Consider the following 12,669-nt stretch of genomic DNA (forward strand, 5'->3'; position numbering starts at 1 on the left):
TCATACTCAATTATGTCTTAATGGGTTGGATATAACCGCATGCTCGGGCCAACAGATTTTTATAAGATGTTTTTTCATTAGGTCAAATATGACTTAAATTTTCTGGAACAACTGAGTTACAGTCAAATTGAACTGACCTGATCCAGGAACGCGCACACACGCACGCACGCGCAAAACTCATCCAAACATATGATCTCTGGCGCTCTTAAACCTGCTCTTCCTCTCTTTTTTCCACATGCATGGGGTGGGGGGGGGGGGGGGTGGGGGGGGGGGGGGACGCGCTCTCGCATAGGTCTAACGACAGAGGGCGTGGGTGCGCTTGGAGTGAGCGCGTGACGATACCTCCGGAATGCTAAGCACATAGGCCATAAGCTCACGCGCTCAAGCAAGTTCCAACCGGTGCAGCAGTGAGAGAGTAAGAGCAGGGGAGAATACAGAGGAAAGTCAGAAAGAGAGAGAGAGTGAGGGAAAACATGATGAAAATAAAAAAAAGAGAGAGGGAGGGGGGCAGAAATAAGATATATGATCCCTCTCTGCAGTTTGCCAGTCTTTGTTTACTCTCTGCCAGCCGTAAAGTGTTCACTAATAGCTGCTGCACACAACTCTCCCTCGCTCAATAACATTATGTTGGGGGGGGGGGGGGGGGGGGGGGGGGGCTCCCTCTTTTCTTGCTAGGCTGAACGGGGCAGCACATTTGCTCCTCGGTCCTACAAACGGCTGGACAGGCTTGGAGACTCCAAAAGCAGCGAGGGTTTGAGGTTGAAGCAGAGCGGTGGTGTTCAATAGCAGCAGAAGAGCGCTGCTGCAATGCGCTTCTCTCAGAGCAGGTCGGTCCGCCGAGAGACAACATCCTCTCAGCTCTGTGCGTGTGTGTGTGTGTGTGTGTGTGTGAGAGAGAGAGAGAGAGAGAGAGAGACCGCTGCTGACAAAGAAACCACACAGAGCTTGTTTAGATTATTAAACGCATACATTTAGAATAATAAATACGTGATTGTTAAACATGTATAAAACTAATTGTCCTTTTTGTTTTGTAATTAATTATTAGCCACTTTAAATATTTAGTTTTAGTCAACTTGAGGTTTTTTAAAAATCATCGTTAGACATTTGTAACCTACATTATAAATGACTTAAAATGAATATTGTTGCAATTTCCCTTTTTGTTAAAGAGTATTTGACCATGTCTTCCTCCTCCAGAAAAGAATGAATGAAGCTTGCACACTTGCCCCGCAAAAAAAAAGCTGCACCAGCAGAAATGTGACAGAGCACAGGGGCTGACTTGCATTAAAGCCAGATCACTCTCTCTCTCTTTTTCTTTGTCCTTTGTATGATATGAATGTGTGAATAAAGATATCCCCCCCCCCCCCCCTCCGCCCCCCCACCAGGAGCTGTCAGCAGCCGGGACACCGAGCCATTTAATCTTCCTATATGACAGGAAGAGGAGGTGAGGTCTGACTCTGGCAACCGACGCACACACAACCACACACGCACAGACACTCACAGAGTACAGCGACCCAACACCGCCTCTGCTGCCTCTCCCGTTACAGCTCAGCGATCGAGTTACGCGGCCGGGGAAAATGTTGCAGTAGCGAGAGAGAGAGAGAGAGAGAGAGAGAGAGAGAGAGAGACTGCAGCATCGCTCGAGACCGGCAGCAGCAGCAGCAGCAGTCCCAAGCAGTGCAGGTGAGAGGGAAAAAAAGCCAGAGGAGGAGGAGGAGGCGCATGTGGAGGAGAGAGAGAGAGAGAGAGAGAGAGAGAGAGAGAGAGAGAGAGAGAGAGAGAGAGAGATGCGGGACTCTTGGAGAAAGACGCATCTCCACTCTCTGTCCGTCCATCCCGGACACAGGCTGCAATAAGGATTACGCCAAACTGATGATGGTGTTGGGATCTCCCTGTTTGCCCATCGAGAGAGGCTCGTGTTTTGTTTCTCTGTGAGAGGAAAATATCAGAGAAACTCGCTCTGAAAAGCACTCTTGTCTCATCATAACTTACGTGAAGGAATCCGACGGCTTGGCACGTTGCTTTCACTGCAGGGGGGGGAAAACAAGAGGGGAAACGTATCTGGATCTAAAGGTAAGAACAGATCCAGTTTCGGTATCCTAAAGACTTTTTTACCAAACTGCTTTTTTTTTTAACTCCTCATTTCGGGGACTTCGCTTCCTCGCCGTCCGGAGGAGCCGAGCAGTGTGTTTTTTTTTCTCCCTCTCCATCTCTCTTTTGTGCTGTGCTGCATTGCAGTTTCTAACTGTGGAAAAACGCCGGAAAAGCCGGTGTCCCAAATGTGAGTGGAATAAAAAGAACTTACAAAATGGCATTGTAGAAGTGATAAGCGTCCTCGTGTGACTAGACGGGATAGCTGTGAGAAGAAAGGAGTGCGGGAGAGTGAGGTGGATTAATCAAAGCCTGATGAATTAGTTTTCTTTTCTTCTTCTTCTTTTTTTGGCACTGCAGGATGGATTTTTTGTTATCTACGTGGCCTGAACAGCCCATTAATACAGCGACATTGTTATTGTCGTTATAATAGAAGTTGAACAAGCACTGCTGAGTACAAGAGGAGAATCTGAAAAGAGGAGTGAAGTACAGAGAGAGAGTGCGTGGAGCTTTTCTCCGGACCTCAGGCGGCAGTCCGCAGAGAGCGATACCTGGAGAAGAAAGCAAGGAAGGATAAATCAAACTCCCACGCTGCGAAGTAGCTCACAACACACCACAAGAAAAAAAAAAGCAATAAAAGAAAAGAGAAAGCAGCATCTCGGAGGCAGACTGAGCTTTTGGAGGAGAGAGACGTGAGGAAGAAGGGAGCCATGCAGAGGCTTGGTGCAGTGCACTCCTCCGCGGCGCAGGCTCTCAGCCTCGTGGTCTTAGTGCTGCAGCTGCTGACTCAGCTGCCGAGTGCCGACTCAGCTCTCCGGTACCGGGTGGCGGAGGAGGGCCCGCCTGACGTCAAGATCGGAAACGTGGCCGCCGACCTGGGCCTGACGGCAGGCACAGGGAGCGGGGATGTCACCTTCGCGCTGGAGAGCGGCTCGGAGTTCTTCAAGATTGACAATGTGACAGGTGAGCTGACCACGGGCGCACGGCGCATCGACAGAGAGAAGCTCCCGCAGTGCCAGATGATATTTGATGAAAACGAGTGCTTCCTGGACTTTGAGGTGTCAGTGATTGGGCCGCTGCAGAGCTGGGTGGACCTGTTTGAAGGCAGAGTGGTCATAACAGACATCAATGACAACACACCTTCCTTCCCCTCACCTGTGCTCCAGCTGTCAGTCGAGGAGAATCGCCCAATCGGGACCCTGTACCTGCTGCCCACAGCAACAGACAGAGACTTTGGGCGCAATGGCATAGACCGCTATGAGCTGATCCAAGATGGTGGAGCTGGGTCAAGTTCAACGAGACGCACAGCAGGAGGGAACCCCATTACTAGAGTGGATGGCCTTGGGGACCGGAGAGGGAGAAGTGGGGATAGCGTAGGAGGAGCCAGGAGCACCGTGTTTGAATTACAGGTCGCAGATATACCAGATGGCGAGAAGCAACCTCAGCTCATTGTGAAGGGCACGTTGGACCGAGAGCAGAAGGACTCGTATGAGCTGGTCCTGAGGGTTCGAGATGGAGGGAACCCTCCACGTTCCTCCCAAGCTCTGCTTCGTGTTTCCATCACTGATGTGAACGACAACAGCCCGCAGTTCGAGAGGTCAACGTACGAGGCCGAAATGGCCGAAAACGCTCCTCCGGGTACGCCTGTCCTCCAGGTCAGAGCTGCAGACCGTGACATCGGAGTCAACGGGCAGGTGGAGTATGTCTTCGGAGCCGCCACTGAATCAGTCAGACGACTTCTGCGGCTGGACGAGGCGACCGGCTGGCTGAGCGTTCTTCACAGGATCGACCGGGAAGAAGTGGCTCAGCTGAGGTTCACAGTCACCGCCAGAGATCGTGGTCAGCCACCGCGCACCGACCGCACCACGGTCATCTTGGCTGTCCGGGATGAAAACGACAACGTCCCTGTTGTCGAAATCAGGAAGATTGGACGGATCCCGGTTCGAGATGGAGCAGCATTGGTACCCGAGAATGTTCTGGTGGACACGCCGGTGGCTCTCGTGCAGGTGTCAGACCGAGACCAGGGAGAGAACGGGGCTGTGACGTGTACGGTCGTGGGAGACGTCCCGTTCACATTGAAGCCAGCTGGTGAAACGGCTCTCCCACCGCTGCCTGCAGACGAAGCCTTTGACAGGTGAGCAGGAAGCCCCTCGCAGTGAGTCACTGCTGATATCAGTCTAAGTAAGAACCTGATAGAAGAATAAACAGCGTCTAGATTACAGGAGTAAAGCGTGTATGTCTCAGTGAGTGACTGGATATCAGATAAATGCTGTGATTTGTTCTCAAACATCTCAGCGGTTAGATGAACTACTGTCTTGATGTCACAGTATTGTCAAGGTAACCATTAAGTTATGATGCATTCGAGTATAATGCAGCACTTAGCCTAAAGGGGGGGCAGCATGGTCATTATATGTGCATAATAGGTATATACTGTATGTATAATGAAGCACCTGACTCAAAGTTACGTGAAAGAATTAGTTTAATTGAAAACTGGTTATTATTCATTTAGAAAATTAACATAATTATAAGACACATGTTAATTAGCACGTCATTTTAGCAATCTGTTCTTTTAATTAGCTGCTGCACTAGACTCAGGGTTATTTAGGAAGTTTCTAATATACATTATGCTATACATAGTGCTACCAGATTTAAAACTTAATCTCACATCAGGAATAAGAGGTTTTTATCATTAAGGGCAGATGGTGTATTTCATCCTATATGTTTTCAAACCTCGACTACAGCGTGCCGAGTCTCACCCACACTACAGCTCCAGGAGGTATTTCAACAATTTACATTCCCCAGAGAGAACCCAGAGTACAGAGTCTTGTTGGGGGCAGATTTCATTTCGGCTTCTTTCTGTTCTGTCAGTCATTCACTGAGGCTACACAGTACTTACAGTGTCAAATACTCTGTAAACTTTGAGTGTAATATTCATTAAACTCAAGGGTTTTAGACTTTTTAGTAATATTATTGCAGCAGCGAAGGCTCCAAATGTCAATGCTCTCAAGTGGATTGTGGAGATATTTCCCAAAGCTATTGAATGGAGGGAGAGAGCGAGGGAACTACTGAGCTACTACTGATGATGCCTGTACAATGAGGCTGTTTTTAAGATTGAGTGATTGGCTATGCTTGACTCCAAAAAAAATATATATATATATCACTCAAAGTAATGATCATCAGGCCTTCAGCGAATCGATTAGTTCATTTAATTAAAAGAAATCAGTCAGTTTCTCCAGTGTTGTTTTCTCTCTGCAGATTACTGCGGTCCTGCAGGAAGATCTCTTAATAACAATGTGCATTAAAGTGCAAAGCACAGTGGAGCTCAAAGGATTACTTGCTGAAAAGCATAGACAGTTGACAAAAAAGTTTTTTTTCGTATCATTTCAGCAGCATTTTGGTAATTTTTTTTCAAGCAATAACTACAAACATTTCTCAATGCCAGCTCTTCTTTTTGAGGATTTGCTGATTTTCTTTGGCGCTGCAACTCTTGGCTCTAACACGCGTCTTGGGTGCACTCCATTCAAGAGAATCCATATTGCCGGTTGTTAAGGCTTCTTGTTATTGTTTTGTTCTTTATTATGATGAAGCTGCTGCTTGATTCGTTCACCAACTTCCGCTAAGGCAGACGACGTCACTTCCCAAATTTGCTCATGACGTTCACGTTTATGTAAGCACAAGCAGCGAAGAAGACCTCTGAATAGAGTCTTAAGATAGCATCCCAATGGGTCCTCGATTGGTATTGAATGCGTTTAAACTTAGATACTTAGATTTTTCCAGTCGGGATCATCACTCGAGAAACCCAAACATGGCAGGTGAAATCCGAATGTTGGTTTTAGACCACCGTAAACTTAATATTTCACCACTTTCTGTCGTTTTATCTTATAGAGGAAAGTCGGAAGAAAGCTGAGAAGTCTGCAAATGTTCAGAGAGATCGGTGTAATAATATTAAAAGAAAGGAAAGGACCTGTTATATTTTGGGTAGCATTGGGGAGCAACTACTTTCTTGAACATTATGTCCTTCTCGTTTTTCACAGGAATAAGAAAAAATACTTCTTACATACTTCTGCCTTACTGGACTACGAGGTCAACAAAGAGTACAGTGTCACCATTGTGGCAGTAGATTCTGGCAGCCCCAGCCTTTCCAGCAACAGCTCACTGATGGTGCGAGTGGTGGACATCAATGATCACGCCCCGACCTTTGCTCAAAGTGTTGTCGAGGTGCACTTTGCTGAGAACAACTCGCCTGGCGAGCGTGTAGTCACTGTGGTGGCCTCAGACGCCGACAGTGGAAAGAATGCAGAGATTGCGTACTCCCTCGACTCAGCTGCTAATGGGCCTTTTTACATAGACGCAGATAATGGAGATATCCGGGCCACTGGGGTTCTGGACCGTGAGCAGCGAGAGAGGTATGAACTCCGAGTTATTGCCAAGGACAAGGGCACTCCTTCCCTGCAAGGCTCCGCAACTGTTGTGGTTCAGGTGACCGACCGCAACGACAACGCACCAAAGTTTGTCCAGGAAATCTTCACGTTCTACGTGAAAGAGAACTTGCTCGCCAATAGCCCAGTCGGCATGGTCACAGTAACTGACGCTGACGAAGGCGAGAATGCAGAGCTCAGTTTGTTCGTGGAGATGGATGGAGCCGACGACAAGAAAACAGGAGAGAAGGTGGAAGGAGAGGAAGGCCAGAAAGAGAGAGACGAGGTGTTTTCCATCGAGAACAACACAGGAACTATCTTTTCTTCTGCATCGTTTGACCGTGAAAAGCTTTCCTCCTACACCTTCCGTGTCCGAGCCGTGGACGGAGGAGAACCCCGCAAAACTGCCACCGCAACTGTCTCACTCTTCGTGACAGATGAAAACGACAATGCCCCTTCGATCACCTCTCCGGCGAATGAGTCGTACACCCTCCTTCCACCTGCCAGCAGTGCCCGCACCATTGTCAGGACTGTAACAGCCTTGGACTCAGATACCGGCCCAAACGCTGATCTTCACTACGCCTTAGTTGGAGGAAATCCCTTCAGACTGTTTGAGATTGGCCACACTAATGGAGTGATCACTCTGGCAGAACCTTTGGAGCGACGCCACAGGGGTCTGCACCGCCTGGTGGTGCGGGTCAATGACAGCGGGGCCCCTTCGCTTTGTGCCACCGCTCTGGTTCATGTCTTCATCAATGAGAGTTTGGCCAATGCCACCCTTGTGGATGCACAGGTAATTATGTTAAAGTCTGTAGATATACAAAGATAAACATATTGCGTTTATTTTTACCTGTATTTTTGCATGTTTTTTTTAGTAATGGTAACCAGGAAATGACTTTAACACCTGCCAACCCGCCAAATCTGGGTGGATGCCAGCAGTGGCATATCACAAAGTCAACCCACTAGCCATATTGGTTGGTTGTATTTTTTGTTGTCATTGTCTTAAGAGGTATCTGAAATGATATACTCATTGAAAATTGACACCATAACACCACAGTGTTTGCTCATTGGTCGATTTGTGAAGCTTCCTGACTCATTCGCACTATAGTGACCAACTACTCTGTAGATCGTGTGGAGAACATGGTGGAGCTGTGAATCAGAGGAGCTGTGCCTAAGGTGTAACAAAACACAAAGCAGACAACTCACAAACCTGACGATGAACTAAAAAGGAAAAGGAGATAAAGAAAAGAAAAGTGGGCGTCAGATTTGGATGTCCGGTGGTCATTAACATTCAAAAGGGTCGTAGATCTAGTTCAAGTACATTTTAGCATGCCATAGTCAACTTTAATTCAATTCAAAAAACATTATTTGTCCCCGGGGGGCAATTCAAATGCAGACAGAGCAGTAGATGAAAGACAATGCTTCTATACTAAAAATGTAACCAAAGATAAAGTCAACAAAAGAATAAATTGTCAAGATGCAAGTACAAAGTTGAAATAAAAAAAGTGACAAAGTTAAATACAAAAAAGAAGTTACAAAAAGTGTAACGTCCAATGTCACTTTGTGAAGCGGGCGGTCAACCACACGAGCAGAACCGAAAGAGTTAATCATATGAAACATCAATTTTGGCAATTTTGACTAGTGAAAATGCTGAGTGGCTCGTAACTTTGAAAAACAAAAAAATCAGCAGCCATAGTGGCTGGTGAGCAACAAACCTTAACCCTGATGAAAACCAAGAATTGCAATGTTGATGTCATCCTTTGATCGGTTTAAATAATTCAGTCAGAGGAGGAGGATGACAACTGATTGTAGCTATTAAAACTAAGCTGGTAAAAAGGTGATTTTTTTTTTTGTATAACATCCGATAAATGGGCAATTTCCAAAGTGTGCATCAAGTTGCAATTTCCTGCCCATTTAAAAGGAAACAGTTGCATCTGAATTTGTCCCAGATAAAGAATCCCATTTCCTGTTTGAAGGCTATTGGCCATGCCAGAGTATTTGTTGTTGGAAGGTTTTTTGTCCAGGATACATTCTTTTAATGGCAGGGTGGTTTAAATAACTGTTATTATTGAAGTGCTTTTTCTTCTTCTTTTATGGTACATTGAACTCAGGGCTTAGAGCATTGCATTAGGTGGGTGTGTGATGTGTGTGTACGTGTGTGAGGGTTAGAGAGAGAGAGTATTAGGGGTGAGTGTTAGAGTGCTGCAGTTTGAGACAGAGAGGTCTGTCCCAGTTTTGGCCTTGTGGTGTGTAATAGGTTGAAGTATGTTCATTTGAATAGAAATTGTGCTCGAGCAGTGTCTCTTCATTGAAGGCCTACATATTAATGAGATTTAGAAGTTTTCGCTGTGACTTGCAGATGCACCCTAAGCAGAGCTGAAGTAGTCGGACTCGGTGGAAATTAAATGAAAAACCGCCATGAATTAAAATGAGTCATGTTTACAGCTGGAGCAAGGGGAATACAAAAAATACATCCGCTTTTAATGAACAAGTCTGTGCGGTTGTCTTGACCTGAGGACCTCACAGTAAGATGAGATTGCTTTAAAGATCCATACTGAGGTGAAGAGGCAATAGAGCAGACATAAGTGAGATCCTGAAATCACTACAGCAGCGTGAGCTCGAACTTAGATTACTCTATAGCTGGTGGAAACCTATCTCTCCTTGATGCTCTCATTGTAGTAATCAAACCAACTTCCCATAATGCTTTAAAAAAACGTCAACGAAGCTGTAAAGGCTGGCAGGTAATAATGACTTCTAAGTCGTCTCTGGGCTCAGTTGCCTTGTGGTTACAGTGTTTGCCTTTACACGGCTTGTGGTTTTAACTCCCTACTCCTAACTCGAGTTGGAACATAGTCTCGTATTATCGCCGGGGGAAAAGAAAGGTCTTAGACTGTCAGATCTGTGCTTGTAACATGACGTTAACCCAAAATAAGCTCGATGACATATCAGAGGGAAGGAACAGTCAGGCAGATAAGAGGCACAAATCTTCAAAATATGTCAAAGCAGGGATTTTGTTGGTACCCCCCCCCCCCCCCAGAAATTCTGATTGTCATCTTTTAGGGATGGCTTACAATGCCGACGTGTGCTGCAAGTGTCGCTCCACTTCGCTAAACTTGGTACGTTTTCATTTTGTTGTGCTTTTCCTGGGTGTTTCAACTCTTCAAACTACCCGGGGGGGGAGTATGAGATTCCCAAAGTGATGATATAAACTGCAGCTGAGACTTCTTTTTTTTTTTTTAAATGATGTTATGGCACAGCTATTTCGGGGAGAGTGCTATATAGCAACTGCAATAACAGAGCGCTTTGTTTCCCATTTGAGTGCTCTGGATCCTTGTCCTTGAAGAGAAACCTTGTATCTCAGCTGGAGATATGACAAACGGAGAATTTGAATTAACTCGGCATCAGAAAACGAGTGGATTTAGTTGCTCTTTGTGTTTGTTTTTCATTTTTAAACAAAGACAAACACGACGTCTGAATGTAACACTGTCACTTAGAGAATAATAAAAAAGTACAAATTGAACATTGGAAGGGCGAGAACTTGAACAGAACACTTTGTAAGAGGTGGAACAATGCTGTTGACAGGTGGAATGAACGACAATGTGCCTAAATGAGCGAGGCCATTGAATGTAACAATAGGGTGTAATGTGTCCAGCCGGTATAAAAGCCATCTTTGATTACAATGTGCATAGTTAAGTTTGATAGTAGGCAGGATCTTGGCGGAGTAATTGAGTAGAAGTCATTGAAGAGAGAATACCTCCATCTCATAATGAAGTCAAACTGAGTGGTGGATGGATGCCAGATGTAATTAGGGAAGGGAAACGGCTGCTACTGCTGCAGCACCGCGGCAGAAAATGACTCCAGTCCTTTCTATCCAGCAGCACCGGGTGAGCCACATGTTGGGTAATTAGCTTCAATATGAGGCTGCAGAGTTTGAGCTGGAAGAAGTAAGAATTGGAAGTTAGTGGGATACTTTTGATTGAGTCGTCGATGAGAAACTCGAAAGTTTAAAAAAAAAAAAAAAACACGCTTTGAATCAGATGAAGGCGTTTCATGAAATATTTCCATTTGTAAATGTCGTGTTTCGACTCAGATCAAAATGTCGTATTTTCTCTTTTTGAGTCTGTAAAGTCATGTTTCTGCGAGTATGGATAATACTTAGAGAAATGGCCAACTGTGGCCCTGTGTTCTTATGCTAATCTGTGAATGCATTGATCTGAAACAAAGAGCAGGCACTTTCTAAGCCTGGGTCAATAGTGTGGTCAGAGGAGAACTCCCTCTGCTTGGTCACAGCATCTGCATCTGCAGTGGCATGCAGCTAACATCCAATCCTTGGAGAGCGGAGCAGATAGATGGTGGTGTTAAACCCAGCTGGAACAAAGCTCATGCAGCAGAATGAAAGATTCCTCTGGGAGTTTGGGATGCGTCAGAGGGATGCACTCAAACAAGGAAGCTGGAGGTGGCTGCTGCACTTATCCAGCTGAACACTTTACAGTCTCTATGTATACCTGCACACATACTGCACATACACCGGCACTTGGACAGCTATACATAGCTCGCACTCGGTGGGGTATTTCTTCCTCTGACTGGCAAACACACATTCGAAACTCCACTTTCTGACGCTTCTCTCTGTCGCATATGCCAACATTCACATGCCAAAACACAGAATTGGCCGTTGCACCGTCACAAAGTATACGCGCATATGGCGCTGCATCGCTATTTTCTCTGCTCGCGTTGCACACACAATAACAGCAGACAGCACAGGGATGCGCTAAACCAGAGAGATGCCCAGCAGAATAAGAATGGAAGGGAATACTGCAGGCAGTAGCAGAACAATGGGGGCTGAGGGGAGAGCGCAGGCTGGCGGAGAGAGGCCCTGCTGCAGTGGAAGCAGAATAATGGAATAGAACCAACACAACTCTCTCAAAAACAATGAAAGTTAACCCAGAGATAGATGCTGATGAAACAATGGAAAATAACACGGTACCCTTCTTAGCTTGGGGGCATTGTGAAGTGAGAGTGAATAATGTGCCTCTATATGAGTAAGCCTAATATGCCTGGGATAATGTAATAAGCAAGTGACACTGCAGTTGTGTGAGCAACACTCTCTGCAGTATTGCCAATACTCCACCTTCGACTGCAGTTATTTCATTCGGTTATTACAAACCATATTGGTTTAAATTTAACTCCTCTCTCTCTCTATCTCTCACCTTCACTCCCAGCCCGTCCCCAGTTCAGTCTTGCGAACCTTATTACCCACAATTCTTAAGGCTGGAGGGATTACATGCGTATATAATTTGCAGACCTGACAGTCCAAAGGAATTGTCGTTTGAGCTCTGAGACGAGGTGTCAGTGCTGCAAAATTAGTTTCCTCTCTAATGGACATCTTAGACTGTCTGCTGGTGTAGGTGCATACATACATCAAAGTGTGTGTGTGTGTGTGTGTGGGTGTGTGTGTGGGTGGGTGTTGCCACAGTATGTTTTTGTGTCCCTGCAAAGTTCTCCAAACATCGTTCCTAAGTATTGATTGGAGGTCTCCGTGACCCTGAGCGATGTTACCAGCAGGACTGTGGACCACAGCCTCATTGTCTCCTGTCGAGCACGGCTCCATGCAAAGTAATGGCTGTGTTTGTGTTTCAGCATAACCCACTTTCTCCGTAATGACGCTTTTATTAGCGTACAAGCTCAGTGCAAATATGTGTGTGTTTGTTTGAGTGTGTGTAAAAAAGAGAGAGGGGAAGAGGCTAGCCTCAGGCCTGTGCATGTGTGTTCATAATGGAAAATCATTGTCATTAGTATCCACTATCATAAACCCAAACACTATAAACCTTTGAAAGTTTAATACAGATTTGGAGCACCAATGATGTGGGGGATTTGAAAAGCATTGAGCTCCTTAAAGAACATCAAACTAAAGACCCTTAGTAGGCAAAGAGAAAACGTCTCTTCGAATTATCCCATAAAAAACACATATTTACTGTTGCCTTCTGTCTGTCCATCCTATTGTCGGCGTGAAAAAACTGTAACACCAAATCCTTGGCAAATCCACTCCTACGCTATCATTTACAATGGAGACATTGTTCATTGATGAGACAGTAGATGCATTTGAGTTCTAGGGGGAGTATCCCAGCGCTGTTTCTTGACTTGTTTTTTTTCTCCTCACATTACA

The 12,669-nt window shown here is 45.7% G+C and overlaps 1 protein-coding gene across 1 annotated transcript in view; it reads left to right on the forward strand.

Moving 5' to 3' along the window:
• Positions 1-1,405: 1,405 nt before the first annotated feature.
• The window catches only part of pcdh7a (protocadherin 7a), a 48,832-nt gene continuing 37,568 nt past the window's right edge, over positions 1,406-12,669 (forward strand). Inside the window, exons 1-2 of the mRNA XM_079337028.1 lie at positions 1,406-4,222; positions 6,123-7,299. Coding sequence (XP_079193154.1) covers positions 2,799-4,222; positions 6,123-7,299 — 2,601 coding nt within the window. The 5' untranslated portion in view covers positions 1,406-2,798. The remainder of the gene's footprint in view (positions 4,223-6,122; positions 7,300-12,669) is intronic.

The sequence above is a fragment of the Symphodus melops genome (assembly GCF_947650265.1).
Source record: "Symphodus melops genome assembly, chromosome: 2".
In the NCBI taxonomy this organism is placed as follows: Eukaryota; Metazoa; Chordata; class Actinopteri; order Labriformes; family Labridae; genus Symphodus; species Symphodus melops.